At 43.6% G+C, this 17,754-nt stretch overlaps 1 protein-coding gene across 2 annotated transcripts; it reads left to right on the forward strand.

The window, feature by feature from the left end:
* The first annotated feature begins 667 nt into the window (after window positions 1-667).
* On the forward strand, window positions 668-16,669 carry mapk6 (mitogen-activated protein kinase 6). 2 transcript variants are annotated; one of them, XM_080458388.1, is made up of 8 exons: window positions 668-984; window positions 7,308-8,185; window positions 8,305-8,622; window positions 12,710-12,854; window positions 13,264-13,428; window positions 13,515-13,710; window positions 13,942-14,059; window positions 14,199-16,669. In XM_080458388.1, the coding sequence occupies exons 2-8, from the start codon at window positions 7,949-7,951 to the stop codon at window positions 15,288-15,290; spliced, it is 2,271 nt and encodes a 756-aa protein (XP_080314514.1). In that variant the 5' UTR covers window positions 668-984; window positions 7,308-7,948; the 3' UTR covers window positions 15,291-16,669. The 2 variants fall into 2 exon arrangements, with proteins under 2 accessions (XP_080314514.1, XP_080314513.1); XM_080458387.1 differs by lacking the exon at window positions 668-984 and adding an exon at window positions 5,552-5,698.
* Window positions 16,670-17,754: the final 1,085 nt, after the last annotated feature.

Below are 17,754 nucleotides of genomic sequence, written 5' to 3' on the forward strand. Positions count from 1 at the left end.
TTACAATGCAAACACGGCAGCCAATGTAGGCGCCAAAATCCACCATATGACAAAAGTGATCTCATCAGAAGACAGCAGGAAGACGTCTCTTTGAAAATCTATGAAGAGAGAGCTCACGTTGGGTTTTTTTCCAAGGAGGAAAAATCCTGTTGGTGCAGCAGAAGGTAAACATGCGACTGCTGTTCTCCGGAGAAATTAGCAGTAACCCCTCTGACATTTATAAAGCACAATATCATTAAGCCCTCATTGGTTTCGTCTATTCTAATAAACAATGGAGCCCCGAGATTGAGAAAGTGTAAACTCCGACATGTGTTCTTTGCAAACTGAAGGTGAAAACTGAACAATAATGTAATAAAAAATACATTATGTAAGTGTTTATTTTCATGTTATTAGAATATGTTTTGAAGGATTTTTTTTTTTTCTCAAAATCCCACATTTTGATTTAGTCTGACATATAAAGATTATTAAAGCTAAATCTGGGCTCACAAGGGTATAGCAGAAATGTCAGACTCTATATCAGCTAGACAAGATGATCTCTGTTTGTTCTTACACAACACAAAAAGAGATCTGCAAATAAGAGAAGTGTTAAAAAAAAAAAGAGAGAGAGAGAGAGAGAGAGAGAGAGAGAAACTAACAGTGTCACAGTGAGACCGGGAGACGTTGTGCCAGTGGACTGTAGTGAGTCTGACACACTGACGGGGCCAAACTCGGAGCAGTCTCCTCCCCTCACTGCTCCAGCCTATATTAACTTTCCGTGGAGCTCCACCTCACAACCAGAGGCACATGGAGTAGGATAACACACCACCAAGGCTCTGGGTTTACATTGAGATACCCACACAAACACAGAAGGTGGACTGCACTGAATCTCCTCATCTGCCTCATATTTGGTGCCACAGTGTTGGATATACAGTATTTTTCCTCTTCAATGGACTACTAACTTCTCCACCATGTTGCTCCGGTCCATTCAGGAGAATGTCAGCCCCGGTAAGTGACCTGAAGACCTTTGAGTTTAAAAGGGAACGAGCCGGTATTGGATGAGAGTGATGTTGAGTTGACAGACTTAAGTATTTTCTATTTAAAGGTAGACAAAAGAAGGTGAAACATGAAAAGACTCTGGTGTTAAATCTTGTGTTGTATTGAGACGTAAAGGTCATCTGGAGAGCTGAGAAACTCAGAGGCTCCAAAAAAGAGTGACACCACAATCAGAGGTGAACAGCATGTCCGCAACCTGATGTGTTTACGAGCTACTGATCATAATACAATCGATGTTTGTGATGACAAGTGGCGGAATTATTTTATTGGTTTAAGACTTAATGTCTGCGTCATGATGTGACATAGTAGGCATGCAGATCAGACTGTAATGATGTGTTTTTAGACTCACTGTTTGAAATAGAAATATGAAGAAAATGTAATAATTTATCCCAAAATATGTAAACATGAATGCTATGGAGTTCGTGGGGTTCTTTCACAAAGCAAAGAACTATTAATCTGCCATTAATCAGAATTTTAATCATTAGCTTTTATAACAAGCAATCAGTGAGAACATTGGGCTCATATTGATAATGAGGTAAAAGGGTCATGGGGCATTTTAGACCGTGCCTCCTCCGTCCTGATATGTGGGCAATGTCAGGTCTCTTGGCTGGATGGAGGAGCTCCAGTTCAGCTCTCAGCAGGAAGCCATATGTTGAAAATCATCTCAAAACATCTTCTCAAGTGAACGTGCCTCAGGGCAAAGAAGGTGAAGCTGCTGCCTCCACCTCTGACCTTGGAGAGGACGTGTTTTGAGATTAAAATGTGCTACAGTTACCATTAAGTTGTCTCTTATGTGATTCCTTTTGCCATTATGAGTTATTTAACCCTTTTAGTGGGCAAGTGACCATTTCTGGTAACTTCAGCATTCCGTCCTGTTTTATCCAAACTAAATGTACACTGATGGCAACCATATATAACATGATCAAACTGTTATGTATGGTCATGTTGGCAAAGCATCTTTTCTTGTCAGTCACTTTACCTGATTGATGTTTTCAACTTTGAATTTATCATGGATGAACTAAAAATACATGATTGTGGAATGCCTTGCTTTTAAAATACATACAATTCTGTTGGCAAGTAATTTTCCTCGCACTTTTTTGAAAATTATATATATTAGGACCGTGGTGCTCAATGGCTTGTAGAACATATTTTGCAGAAGTAAAGCCAGGATTTTACCCAATCTGGAGACTTTTGAAGCATGAATAGAATAGAATAGAATAGAATAGAATAGAATAGAATAGAATAGAATAGAATAGAATAGAATAGAATACAATAGAATAGAATAGAATAATCCCAGCGGGAATCCTCACAGTTGCTGTGGCTTGTTTGTTAGAGTGGGTCGTCTCTCTGTCGGAATGTTATAAGTTCAATTCCCTGCCAGCCCATGTGTCAAAATGTCCTTCAGAAAGATTCTCAACCCCAAACTGCTCTCAATGCATGTGGAGAATCTACACAGGTTATGAAAGCACCATACATGGCAGCCGCCTCCGTTGGCGTGTGAGTGGGTGAATTTGACAATGTGAAGGGCTTTAGGGAAAACGCACTAAAATATGTTCAATATGTGTGATTTGGTCTGTATAAAGCCATACAAAACCAATTATCATTGAACATAAATGTGTTTTTACACTGGCTTGAATGTATTAAAATGTGCTCAATAATACTTCTTTTTTTTTTTACCTTGAGTTGAATACTTTGCAACATTGTTAAGATATAGACTGATCAATTATCAGTTTAAAATGATTTGATTATTCAAAAAAATAGACATCGTTGTTAATCATAAATTATTGATGGGTGGACATCTACTTCATTACTTTAGTATTATTAGAGTAAAGCTCTGAAGGATCAAGACAACAACAATGCATATGATGCAGTACAACGGCGTTACATAACTTCTTGTCTTTGGGCTTTGGGGAAACCGACGTAGAGAGAGAGAGAGAGAGAGAGAGAGAGAGAGAGAGAGAGAGAGAGCGAGACCCGGGCTCTGTCGCATCACGCTGGGTCCGCATGCAGTTGCAGCCTGATGCTCACCATCGCAGAGCCCATCCCGGCCCGTGAGCAGCATCTGCATTCCCGGCTCTCACATGGGCTCCCACATGGTCTGCCTGCGGATGCTGATGTAGGCTGCTGCGGCTCTGATGCTGCTGCATCCATCCATCCATCCATTCACAGCAGCCAGGGGAAAGGGAGAGGACCACATCCGCAGTCAGAAGGACCGACCTGCACACACAGTTTATTTTGGATGTGTACGCTGCGTGGAGATGTGATGTGAGGAGGGCGGATCGTAAAGAGAGAAAACACCCTGCGCATGCAGCTCCGCGCCAGATGGGCTTTCTAAACCTGCAAGCCGCAGTGAGTGACCTGTCCACGGGGATTGTTTTTTGGGTTTTTTTTTACTCACTGGCACGACTAATGCCATGCAACGTGCCATAATCCGAAAAGCAACCTTAATTCCCCATCAAAGAGGGGAAATAGAAAAAATTGGGAGAACAAGTAGCCGAATGCACCAATCCTGAAACAACAGCTTATCTTCAAGTGAGGGACAAACAGTGAGAGAAGGGTGAGAACAGACTGCTCCTGAAACAGTCAATAAATGCTGGAATATAATCACCAAGGTCTAAAATTAAGGTAAACCGACTCCCTGTAACGACAGCAATGTGCATTTTATAGCAATCTGCGTTTTTTCTGATGGCTAATAAAACATGATAGGTGCACCCTGGGCACCTGGTGGCAGGCAGGAGACTTGGGGAATATAGCATTTACAAAGATAGTGCGCAGGGAGATCAACTTGATCTGAAACTTTGGACGTAAATTGTCACAAATAGCTCTTTATTTCAGTCAGTACCCTGGATGGGGCTTTCACTTTTAAAAGCTTAATGACACTTGGTACTGAGTGTACCTGACTCTTTTTAGATCACTATGACAGTGGAATATATTGCCTGTCTGTTAAGGCTTGTTTATACTGGGATTTCTTTCTTTTCTTTTACCTCACTTTTTAATTGCGTTATGGCGAAAGACATAAAGCTGGTGACCTGCTTCACTGCGGGGAAATGTTTTCTTGTAAAGTTGTGAACTCTGTAAAGTTGTGTACTTTGTGTTTTGAATGTGCCGCTGTCGCGTGATCTCCCCGGCTCAAACTAATGTTTTGAATGACTCCTGCTGCGTTCAGTGACGGCTCGGAGCATAGACTTCTATACTGAGAAAGCGTCATCTCTGCTACGATTCTTTCTTTTTTTCCCTTTTTTAAACTAATTGAGTTATCGATATCAGTCTATTATTATCTATTGATGCTGATATATTCCTTTATCCATACATACATTCAAAAATAACCCCATAGCTCCCTTCTTTTATTGACAACCTTTTGTGGCTTAAAATATTCCGAAGTCATGCCAATGAGAAAACAGGTAGGTATTGGTTTTAAAGAACCTGTTAGGGCAGTTATTGTCAAATATCAAATGCAATGTTAGTTGTCAGCAAAAAAAAAAAAGACCCAGTACGTAAATAATTTACATACAGACAGCAGAAACTAGCCACGACTACTGGAAACACAAATACAATAAAAACCACCACAAAAAGACCTAATAAATATAAATAGTCTGACTGATTAAGATGGTAAAAAGTGTGGGGTTCAACAAAATAACCTTGAGAATTTGAAAAGCCACCAAGAAAGAGTTATGACCACAAGATTACAAAACTAACTCAACAAAATGTAGACCACTAAATTAGTCATAAAAAAAATTAATAAAAGCCCATAAAACAAACACCCAACTTTTTTTAATGAATGGACATAAATGAGCAAAATCGTGAAGAAAATGACAAATGAAAAAATGCCATGTCCACAAAATGAGCAAACAGAATTGCAAAGTAACTTAAAAAGACCACAAATAGTTGCACAACAAAAACAAAGTTGGACACATGTCACTGGATTGGTGTAAGGAGCATTGTAAGACATTAGTTCCAGGAAGCTCTTTGACATAAGAGTCACAGAGGAAGAAACACTTGACAATTTGACACCCACTTACACATGGGTGTCAAACTCAATTTATGAGAAAGGGAACAAACAGCCCTCTTTGGTCTTGAGCAGGTCAGAACAAAAAAAAAGATAGCATATAAGTACAACTTTAAGTCATTTATATCAGTGCAAATAAGTAAATGATAAAAAATGGACATTTGACTCAATGTTCTTTCACAATATATATATATATATATATATATATATATATATAGGATCACCATTGCAACAACACATCATTAGTGGGGTAAAACTAACCTGTCTCATGACAGTATAAACCCAGCTCAGCGTTCCCTATTAGTGGGTTAACAGTCGAACGCTTGGGGAATTCTGCTTCACAATGATCAAAATATATATATATGTACATTTGTGCCCCTATATATATATATATATATAAATCTAATATTATACACCGAACTCTCAGCATGGCAGTAAATAACCCTGCCATTCATGAAAAGCTCTTTTTCCGGCAGCCAGTGAAGGCGTCCTTGTGACGTCACACCCGCCTTCGGTAGCTCTGGCAGCCCAAATGGCGATTGCAACAGATCCGCAGAGCTCCGGGAGCGGAGCGCACTCAGACCTCACCTGGGCTTGATTGGGTTTTTTTTATTTTTTATTTTTTTACATTTTACCGATCCGATGACACGAATGAGAACAGTAAGTAATCCGCCCGGCGTCGATGTGTGTCGTCCCGCTGGCGGTTTCTCCGTCGTCGGCTTTGTGCCGCTGTACCACGTAGTCAGAAAGGCTCCGCCAACAACGGCTCCTTTGTTCGCGCTATCGGCGGATTTCTCCTCAACACCGGGTTTTTAAGATACTCGCGAAGCTGGCGGCGAATTGAACCGATCGCGTGTGTTTTCCCCCCATTTGGTTGATGTGGATGTTTGGTGTTTTGTGATAAATGAAGAGCGGGTTGGTCTGTGAGGGGCTGCCCGCCGTCATGCTTCCATTCTGGGTTTTTTTTTTTTTTTTTTTTTTCTTCTCCTCTCTCTGAGCCACAGACTGGCGAAGGCCAGAAAAACGAGACACTCGGGTTCAGATTGAACTAAATGAAGACGTTTTGATATGTGAACGTGTGTTTTTGTGTGTGGATGATGTTGTTGGCCAGGTCTCTGTTAGGTTAACGTAATTTCACCGATACCTGGAAACCGGACCAGCGAGCCTGAAGCGGGAGGAGGAGGGGGAGGGGGGAGGGGCTTGTTCAATGACTCCTCGTTTACACTAAAGCCGGTGATGAAGACAGGTTGTTGTTGTAGGTGGAAACCCCCACATACACACATTAATCAGGGCGGGATCTCTCTCTCATTTACTCTCAAATAACCTTTAGTGGAAAGACTAACCTGGAAAACAATGACACTGCTGGACTGTTCTACTGCTCACATTTTACGGAAGCCTCCATAGCGAGTTATTGTAACTTTGCCCTTAAAGGATCTCAAAATTCACTTTATAATGGCTTTTCTGACAGTATTACGAGGCCCCAGAAGTGAAAGAGTCTTGTCATCTCCTTCACTTGCTTGTTCTACTTTTTAGCGAATGTGAGCTCGTACAGGCGAGTTTTTCCCCTTAGTGATGTCACCCAGGGAAATAACCACCCCCCTCTGGTAGTGGAGCTTTGTCTGACTGATACAGTGATTAAATTGAGTATAATATGGAAAACTAACAGCTAACAGGAGCTAGTATTAGCTACTTGGTAGTAACTGTAACAACACAAACTTAACATATTCAGACGCACAATATTTTTAACTCGCCATCTTCAGGAGTCTCTTTCCTGGTCAGATTCCTGTTTGTGGTGATAAATCCACTTCAAACATTAGCACATGGTACAGGTGTTTCAGATTAACTGGTTCCCCTGTTAAATAGTGACAGAGTTCCTTTGGTGTCCATAGTTCCTGCATATATTAAAATAAGACTGTCAAAGAGTACGACACTCGGAAATGTATTTGTAAATGCTGTTAAACACCACTTGTAAGGACAGCTACGGATTTCTGTCTGGTTTATTACATCTGTTGTTGACAAGAAGGCATGTTAAAAGATCACCAGTTAACAGGGAAACCGCTTAATCTATAACACTGGAAAGCTCTTTTCTTGGACAGATAACAAACATCCTGTTCTCAGGGGAGGGACTTTTAGATTTGTTGAAATATACTTTGAATACAATGTTGTTGGACCTCTGACACCTATTTGAAATTGTTGCAAAAGGTGTATATTATGGGATCTTTAACGTCACATATTTTGATGTCCTGTTTATTTTTCTCTTGTCTTTCAGGTTACATCCAAATAAAATGGAGGATAGTTTTGATTGCGACTGTGGCGAGCTTGAGCCACCTGATCATTGAGGGTGAAAGCTTACTTTAAAGACTTGAAGGCCAGACTCATTTCAGTTTTGTAGATCAGGTGACTTAATACAAAAACAAAACAAAAAAAATTCAAACAGGATCTGGATTAAAAAAAAAAAAAGAAGAAGAATTTAGTGTGTTAAGGCACATTTAATATGAAGCTGCTCAGGACCAGTCATACACTGAATGTATCTGCACTGTGAGGATGCAACTACATGCTTTTATAGTTTAACCCAAACTCAGTGCTTATCAATTGGCCTCCACTTCATTCCATTGCAGTCTGCCGACACTAGTTTACTCTGATCTAAGATTCACATACACAGAATTTGTGCGTTTCATTTGGCCTTTTTCAAAATGGAAGGGAAGTTGGATTACACATTTGTGCCCCGCATTTGACAGTGACGGCTATACAGGGGGATTTGGTGGTCGTCTATACAGGGGTTAGTTAGTTCAGCCTCTCAAGCATCGAAGGAATAGTCAGACTCTTCTGTTGGTGTTAAAGTCGGGTCTAGAACAAAGGTTAGACCTAGCAGAAGCTTGGCGTGAAGGCAAAAAAATAAAAACAATCATCATGGCAGAAAAATTTGAGTCCCTGATGAACATCCATGGCTTCGACCTGGGTTCTCGTTACATGGACTTGAAGCCTCTGGGCTATGGGGGGAACGGCTTGGTGTTCTCAGCAGTTGACACCGACTGTGACAAGCGTGTAGCTGTGAAGAAGATTATCTTGACCGACCCACAGAGTGTGAAGCATGCCCTGCGGGAAATCAAGATCATCCGACGCCTTGACCATGACAACATTGTTAAGGTGAGTCAAGGATGGGCCCTGCGTATTGCAGCACCTGGATTTTAAAAGAGAAGCTTTGTGACCACACGTCACTTGGAGCAGCTCTCTGAAGCAGACGTTTTCCCTCTCGGTGTGTCCAGGTGTTCGAGACGTTGGGTCCAAATGGTCGCAGGTTAACGGAGGACGTGGTGTCCCTGACGGAGGTCAACTCGGTCTACATTGTGCAAGAATACATGGAGACAGACTTGTGTCAGCTGCTGGAGAGAGGCCTTTTGTCAGAAGGCCATGCTCGACTCTTCATGTACCAGCTCCTCAGGGGCCTTAAGTACATCCACTCTGCCAATGTGCTGCACCGGGACCTCAAGCCTGCCAACCTCTTCGTCAACACTGAGGACTTGGTACTCAAGATTGGCGACTTTGGGCTGGCACGCATCATGGACCCTCACTACTCTCACAAGGTAAGACAGAGATCTGATTGGCTGCTCCCATCATCTTGGTGTTTGTGGCAGATTTAAACACTCGGGGGGGGGGTTATCAGATGTAACATTTTGATAAGTTGAATGTCCTGGTGTTCTCACGAGATGTTTATGGCCCTGAAATGCGTCACTCCCCAGGGTGAAGCCGGTCTTCGCAACAGGAAGTAAACACTGCAATATGTGGTTCCTTTACGTAACGCATCTGTTTCCCGTCTCAGGAGGTTGGAAAACAGAACAGTGGGAAACTTTTTCTTTCTCTCCCATTATGTCTTTATGTACACAACTGGAAGTAAGAACTAGCCTTGCCCCAAGTGAAAGTATACAAATCAGTCGGTTCATTATAATGTGACAAAGTAAATATGACGTTGAAACCTCTTTCAGGAAAAAGAAAATGGAAATACTTTTAGAAATGCGCGAAACAGATGTTTGGAATGGTGGAGTGGATGACTTCAGGCTGCAACAGATCGGTCACAGATATGCTGCGTTAAAATATATAGAATTTATTTATATCGGTGTGCTTGTTTTTCTTCTCTACGTGAAAAAAAATTTCTCCCCACCCATATCATTTGTGCAAAAAAAAAAAAAGGTTCTCACAAAAGGACTGTTGCTGACTTCATCCTTGTTTGTCATAGTTAGCAAACTTTGGTCAACCCAGGCATCAAAAGGTAGACACTGATGTGTCAACAGACATTTTAAGGCACTCTATAAAAGTTGTAATTTGTTTGAGGGAGTATAATGGCAGCAATAAAGTAGGCTGGTTGCAGGAGAAGAGCATGCATCACCCTGTCTAATTGTCGCCAGGTGGAAAGCTCTTGGTGCCGTTGTCTGTCTCTGTCACCTTGATAAAGGGACGGGAGAATTCCAGCCACCGGCCATATGGCAGGGTGCAGCGAGGAAATCTGTGTTGGGGCGTCTGTCCGTTCTCCTCTGCGTAGCTACTGGATCTTAAAGCAGGGGAGCAGTCAGATGCTCACACGTGTCAGAGATTAGTCATCCGACGGCCTGAAGTGGACTCGCGTGATATGATGCCTCTCGTTAGTGCGGCCTCATTCATATTCCTCACACAGCCAGCCTCCTGCCACATCACTCCGAGACACGCGTACGCCCAGTCCTTTATTGTTTGGTGTTCTCGAAATAGGCAGTTACAGTACTCTGAGTTGTCTAGTCACTTCTAGGGCTGACTCGTGTTTTCTCATGTGAGTCATATCTTCAGAGACAATAAGTCTCTATGCAACAGGAAGAGGAAGGTGAGGGCTCACAGTGGATGAGAAGTGAACGTGCCTGCACTTTACACACCTCGCTTTTTTAAGTGGGTTTGCTTTGCTGATGTTTTCCCTCAGTATAAGCACCTTTTCTTTTTTTTTTTTACCTCATGGGGAAACATGCAGGATGTGGGTAATGAAAAGCTGCTGGTGTCGGATTGTGTGTGTGTGTGTCTCTCAAATGAGGCCTGTGTAGAAATGAACCCATCACCCCCACATTGGTGCTCAATGGAGTGTGGAGGCGTTAAAGCAGCACGTGGTTTCATTGTTGGGCCGGGCATTATGGGAGAAACACTGGGGGCAAATATGCTTTCACAACTACCCCCTATCAGGAAGGGTGAGCAGCTGGGTGACTGAGTGCATGCTATTTGAATAACAGTTTCTAAATTAAGAGGTGCTCTTTTCAAGTGAACTTAAGTTTTGCCTGTGTTGTATGAGGTCTCGTGACACATACGTGAAATATTTGTCCTTTGAGGTCATTTTGTGATGCTTCTTTTAATAAATGGAATCACCTCATAGTACCCTGGAGGCTTTTATTATTCCTGTGTGGCCGTGTTTGAGGCGCAACTACCCGCATCTGTGCTTTCACCGTTTTTGAGGAAGGCAAGCCGTTTCTGCCCGTGTGAACTTCTTGATCGGCCCTTGTGGTGGCCCACACTCAAGAATGACAAGAATTCACGTGCGCTCATCCGGCGTCTCCAGCCCTGATTCCCTTCCTTTTCCCTGCCAGCTCTTTGTCTTGTTGTGGGAGCCTTGCTCTCGGCTTTATTTGAAGCCGTGCTAAAGCCAGAGCTCATTTCCAGTTGTGGCCCGCCACAGAAAGGAAAAAATAAGAAGGCGGCAGATACGACGGACTGCATTGATTTAATTCTACAGCTTCAGCTATGATAATTGGAAAATTAAAACGGCTTGTTAGAGTAACATAGTGTAAGAAGTTGTGTTCCGTTTGGATATCACACCCACAAAATAAAGTGTTTTCCCCAGTGATGTATTTATATTTCTGAACACTAGAAGTGGAAAAGCAAACCTTTTCGAGACTTTGAAATAATTTCTATGTGCGTAAGATGGAGTTCCAGTAGGTCAGGCGAGTTCAGCGGGTGTGTACTTGAATGTAGGGGCTGTGTGCCTGCCTGCCTGCCTGCTGCTCTGTGAAATTCAGTAATTTGAGATGCTGTAGAGATAATGACTGTGAAGCTTTCAGGAATGTTATACGAAAATGAGTTCAGAGGTCCTTCCTGCCACACAGGCCTCCAACACAATACACGGCTCCAAACCACAACGGCAGTAACATGCACATACACAAATATTTGACCCAGTTGTTAAGCCAGCAGCAAGTCTGTCTGGCACCAGACATCACAGGATCAGTGGACTGTACCCTTACAGCATGATGAATTTCTGAGACGTTGAACTCATTCTGCCGCATCTGGAAAGAGTTTATTTCACCAGCTACAAGAAGTATCCAGTACTGTCACGATCCACCAGATAAAAATGGTGCCGGCTGCACTGAAACTCTCGTCATCCCTCAGTGACGAGATGTCTAAACCTACAACCACCTTTCCTGGTTCCTTCGGTTGGCGCTGCCTCAGGTTGACGAACCGCAGACTGACGTCATAACAAAACCTGTTCCGAGTCATGAAATGTCGGTCTGATCTGTGTCAGGTAGTTCACCAAATGCTGCCAGAGGAATTAAGATATGTAATATCAAAATGCTAGTACTTGTTGCAAGTTGGCCTAGTTAGGAATTGGTAAGGGAGTCGAGCTGGGCTGTTTACCCAGTGCACTTTATGCCCTTGGCTGGCAGTCAAACTTTAATCTGCTCCTTTTTAGTTCAGAGTCCATCGCGCACACAGAATTGTCCTTACGCAACGACGCGACAGTCATCGGAGCTAACCCGATTTACTTCTCTGTCAAAATGCTCTGTAGAGCTGGCTGCATTTCTCCCGAAACAACCCGTCACATAGGTCTGCATCACTACTGGGGAGAGCTCTGTCTGTACACTAGTACTTTCTCAGTCCCCTTCACCTCTTGCAAGCTTCTCTCAGACAGATTAGCTGATAATCGGAAGGCATTACATCCAGAGTCTACACTGGCATTTACAGGCCCATCACAACAAGGGCCTGCGGAGCAGTGATACACTGGAAGGATAACATGAAATCAAGTAGTTGCAGCTAAATTAGGAGAGAAAGCGGAGCCTCACTCAGTGGCGTGCTGACCATTTTGGGCCCACCAAACTAAATCTGACCTGTAGGAGAGAGAAATGGCAGCACGGGTGTTGTTTTACCTCCTCCCCTCCCCCACTGTCCCACTGTGTGTGCTCACACTCAGAGGTCAGTTTCCTTTGTGTTCAGTGTCCACCTATCCCCGTGACCGGTCCAGTGCTGTTGGAAAGCGAAGTGCAGCTTGGTGTCACTGATGTGGCAGTCGGAGTTGGGGGATTATCTCGCTCTCAGACTGCTGACAGAGCCTGCACGTGTCTGATCTCCCGCATTTCATCGGTCTTTTGTCTCTATACTATGCTGCATACGGGAGCGGCACAGGGTACATCTATGAAGGAAATAAGTGTGGCGCCCACCAACTTTAGCACAGATGAGCGAGCGTCTCTCCAATCTTAAACATGGAAACCGTACATGAAGTTATACTAGTCACATCTCTCGCGGTCAGCGTCGGCAGGCTCACAATCACTTTCACTGAGTAGGGACAGTCCATGAATGAACAAGAAAGAGGTGGCTTGTCGGAAAAGATGAGGTTGAGTCACACTTTGTTGCACCCTTAGATTCTAACGCGTCTGTGGTCTCCTATTATCACAGGGCCATCTCTCTGAAGGTCTGGTCACAAAGTGGTACAGATCCCCTCGCCTGCTGCTCTCTCCAAACAACTACACCAAAGCCATCGACATGTGGGCTGCTGGGTGCATCTTCGCCGAAATGCTCACAGGGAAAACCCTGTTTGCAGGTAAATGTTGACTCACTTTCACACGTCTGACTCACTGTGTAATCATGCCGGCAGGCAGTCTTTAAAGTGGCTCCAGTGACTTGAATTAAATGTGAAACTTTGGTCTTAATATGGGGTGTATATTTTTTTGCTGCCAGTGCCTGTCTGTTCAGACCAGACATGGTACTAACCAGAGCCACTCTGCTTTTATTGTCCTCATTGCACCTCTCTGAAATCCAGCTGGAGCCACAAGAGACCGACTGTTTGCCTTGTGCTCAGCTCAAGGCGGTTCTAACACACACAAACATCTCTGTTCCCATGATCCACCGTGCTCGAGTTCGCTAGAGTCATTCAGAGAAGTTATACAACTTTTCAACACCTGCACGACTAAGACAGTACTCAGTGTTTGTTTTTCTCTCCCTGTTTTTAGGAGCCCACGAACTGGAGCAGATGCAGCTGATCCTGGAGTCCATCCCTGTCCTGCGAGAAGAAGACCGACAGGAGCTCCACAGCGTCATCCCCGTCTTCATCCGCAACGACATGACCAAGCCTCACACGCCTTTGGCCAAGCTGCTGCCTGACGTCAGTCCGCAGGGTGAGTGCTCCGCTCGACGCAAACTGAAGGCAGAGTAGTCACGGCTCACGGCCCGCGTATGAACATCTTTGTTGTTCCTCTTGCAGCCCTGGACTTCCTTGAGAAGATCCTGACCTTTAACCCCATGGATCGTCTGACTGCAGAAGAGGCCCTGGCACACCCCTATATGGCCGACTACTCCTTCCCCCTGGACGAGCCGATCTCTCTGCACCCCTTCCACATTGAGGATGAAGTAGATGATATCCTGCTCATGGACCAGAGCCACAGCCACACCTGGGACAGGTGCTTTCCTTCACTTATTGCTTTAGTTCGATTCGTCTCTGACATAGCTGAGAACAATTCCTTGTTCACGCCAGTTTTTTGTGTAGTTGTTGTGAGCTAAGCAATTTGAATGTGACTGATTAATAAAAAAACAGCTTTACATATTATGTTTCCGTCAAAAAAAAAAGCCTGTAACCTCAGGTTTTATGTCGTTATGTGTGAATTCTGAAGTGTTATTTTAATTTCTCTTAGGTATCATGAGAGTCAGCTGTCGGAAGCTGACTGGCACTTGCACAGCACACATGATCCAGATGAGGTTCAGGTCGACCCGAGGGCATTGTCTGATGTAACAGATGAGGAGGAGGTCCAGGTGAGTTTCAACAAATAACTTCTTTCAAAGTTTGGTTAAAAGTCTTTCCCTTTTTTTGCTGCCCGCAGAAAACCTCAGCTCAGAGACTTTGTTTTATGCTTGAAGTATTAATGAGTTTTTTTCAACCATTGTTTCTCAGGTGGACCCTCGTAAATATGCTGATGGAGATCGGGAGAAGTTGATGGATGAGCCGTCCTTCGACTACTCTGGTCTGTTCCCAGCAGAGCGATCGTGGGAGGAAGACCACCACGAGAACAAATACTGTGACCAGCAGTGTAGCCACACCTGTAACTACAAGGCAGTGTCCTCCTCCTACCTGGACAACCTCATCTGGAGGGACAGCGAAGTCAACCACTACTACGAACCCAAGCTCATCATCGACCTCTCCAACTGGAAGGAGCAGCAGAGCAAGGAGAAGGCGGACCGCAAGGCCAAGAGCAAGTGCGAGAAGAACGGGCTGGTGAAGGCTCAGATTGCACTCAAGGAGGCGGAGAAGACCCAGAGTCCGGTGGAGAAGGACAAAGTTCAGGAGAAGCACCAGACGGAGAAGCCTCCGAGCCAGCAGAACCAGGGCTTCGACTTTGACTCCTTCATCGCGAGCACCATCAAACTGAGCCTGCAGCCGGAGCCCTGCCAGGAGGTGACCCTCCTCAGTGAGGTGGGCCTCCTGAACGAGCTCAACTCCTCCGTCTCCCAGCTGGAGGCTCCGCGGTCCAGCTCCATGTCCAAATCCATCAGCCAGGAGAAGGAGGAGAAGTGCCTGGTGAACCTGGCGCAGTTGGGCGGCGGAGGCCTGGCGGTCGTCGGGGACTGCGTGTGGCCCGCCCACCCCTGGGAGAGCTTCGGCTGCGGGGAGAGCGGCGGGGAGAGCGGCTGTCTGATCGACGAAGCCTGCTGGGACATTCGCAAGGAGGACCACTTCCAGAAGGAGAGCACTTACACCAGCTACCTGGACCGCTTGTTCAGCCGCAAGGAAGAGTGCGTCACGGAGCCGGCGGCCGGCCCGGAGACGGAGCTGTCCGTGGTGAGAGAGCTGGACGAGAGCTTCCTCGACAGCAGCACCGAGATCGTGCTCAACATGCAGCTGGACTCTCTGGCCCTGCCCGGCTTCGACGGCGCCGATGACTTGCCTCTAAAATCCATCCAGGCGACCCTCACCCCCTGCGCTGTCAAATGCTCCCCACAAATCGCCCACAAAACGTACAGCAGCATCTTCAAGCATCTTAATTAAGCCAATATCGTCATCCTCCCTCACAGTGCAAATTCTAGGCTCTTTTATTTTTTACATTTTCTTTTAATAATACGGTATATTATTGTACTTGAATCATTTCATACCTTTTTTTATTATTATTATTATAGTACTTTTTATTTTTTAAGAGTTGAGAAGGGTGAGTTATTCTATTTAAAGAGTTTTGGTCATCACTCTGAGCCTTGATCACCAGGCCTTCATGGGTTAATGTCTACGCCCTCATTGCTAAACTGGCATGTCACTTGCATACTTACGTACTGTAGATGAAAGGAGAGCAGGGGGTGAAGTAGCAGAGAGAGCGAGCAAGGAACGGCACGAGAAGGATTAAAAAGGTGGAGGTTTGGCTGTTTTTAATGTGACAAAGAGGAGGATGGTAGACACTAACAATGCTGGGAGCTTTCAAAGAGCTTTCAGCAGCCTTTCCTGGAATGGGATACAAGGAAAACTAAAAAAAAAAAAAAAAGAATAAAAGGGGGGAGGTGTATGGGGTTTCTTTTTTTACTTTCTAACATTTTTTTTTCCCCCCCGAAGAAAGCTTCCTTGATAACCCATTCATACTGTAAATCTGACACATGATGCCAGCAGCAACCATTATCGTAGGCGTTAATGTAAATGTGTTATCTACCTCAAGGTAACAGCCGCGAGAGACACTCGAAGCCGCACTAGTGCTTTACACACATGACCATCCTCATGCCATGAAATGAAGTGGTCGCGTAGACGGAATCGGTCTCACTTGAGCATTTAAAACACGGTGAGGTTTTTCAGTAATCATTATTTATTTCTAGCAGATGTGCGATATTTATTTTATCAAAAATGTGTTATTTCAATGTGATTATTGAAGATCGAGGAGTTGGGCAGACTTCCATTTTCATTTCGGCACTATACAAGTGTGCAAGTGTTCCTTTTGTTCAAAGGTAGGATGAAAATTCATGTGTTCTGTTTTACAACAAGTTGAGGCTTTCCATTTTCCATCAATTTTGTTCTAATGGATATCATTTTTGTTTTTGTTTGTTTTTTTTTATTTATAGGTGCATTCTGTCTTTAGCGGAAAAAACTCCATTATGGTTTAAAGAAGCGCCTAAAAGTCTTAATTTGTTTTTTTTTGTTTCGTTTTTTTATCAATGTGTAATGTTAAAAGAAACAAACGCGTGCATGGAGGCAAAAGAAAGGTACATTCAAAGTAAAGTCAATGGTGAGTATAATGTACGTCAGTTTTAATTGTACATCTTTTGTTAAATTTCTATGTACTTTTTCCAGGCAAGCATGACGAATTAGGTTAAGGTGTAGCATGTAGAACAATTATGGACTTTTTTTGTAATCATTGGTTCCCCTGTTCTACAAAATATCTCAAAATAAAAATTACTGGCAAAGAGTTTGGCCTGCTTCGTTTTTTTTACATTCTGTGCCCGTAACACATTTCGATGTCCTGCAGGGTTTTTATTTTTATTTTTTTACTACTTGGAATTATGACGGAGGCGCTACAAGAGCCTTATTGGTGGGAAAGAAGTGCTGATCTTGGTGCTGACTTATTTACATTCCACATTACAACCGGGCAGTCTGAATTACACTGCGACACTCGGGGACACAACCTTTTGGATCACCGGCTAAATGTAGCTCCGGCTGAGAGAGCGATGGATATGGACGCTGGTGAGTTGGTGCCCAGGTGATAAAATGCAGTCTGATGACGTAGAAAGTGTCAAAGTCACTCAGGAAACTTGATCTGTGATACCTGCACTACGAAATACTATCTGTCCAGGCATCCTTATTATTTTTGGTGCCACTTCATCCAGCTTTTCTCACCACATCACAAACCGACAGTTAACGTCAAACATGAGAAGTAATTAATACTAATTGCAGCAACACAAAATGTTCATAAACATGAAAATCTGTCGATTCTGTAAAACTGGTATGTTGGGCTGTGTGATATCATGCAGGTGTAACTGACTAATTGTTTCGTGAGAAGAAAACTTTCGTATTAAGCTGAAGCAGTTAAAATGGTGAAACCTGTGATGCTTTTCTGGAAAATATCCTATGAATTTTTATCACCACATAAATATTAATGCATCATTGCCCTTATAAATGTACTGCGTGGTGGCTTTTCTTCTATTTTAAAGCACAAAATACTATAATAGTAAAGGTTTGGGCTTTGGTTGAATCATGTTTTCGCAAAAGTGATATTGAAAATAAAAGTTTTGGATGTCAAGGTTAATTATATGGAGTTCCAAAAAGGTAAGGTGGAATCAGTTTTGACTTTGTCTATAAAAACATCAAATGAAGTGGAGCCAAAGCAACATCACCCTCTGAATTAATGTGAACGTTCACTCTTTACTGGGTAAATTTAGTAATGTTCACATTTCTTCCTGTTTCTTTCAAATCAATAATTGTAAAGTTGAAGAAACATACACCTCGTGCTTCTAGTCAGTCACATGTAGGGCGAATTGTGTAT

The sequence above is a fragment of the Lipophrys pholis genome, assembly GCF_963383615.2.
Source record: "Lipophrys pholis genome assembly, chromosome: 2".
Taxonomy (NCBI): domain Eukaryota; kingdom Metazoa; phylum Chordata; class Actinopteri; order Blenniiformes; family Blenniidae; genus Lipophrys; species Lipophrys pholis.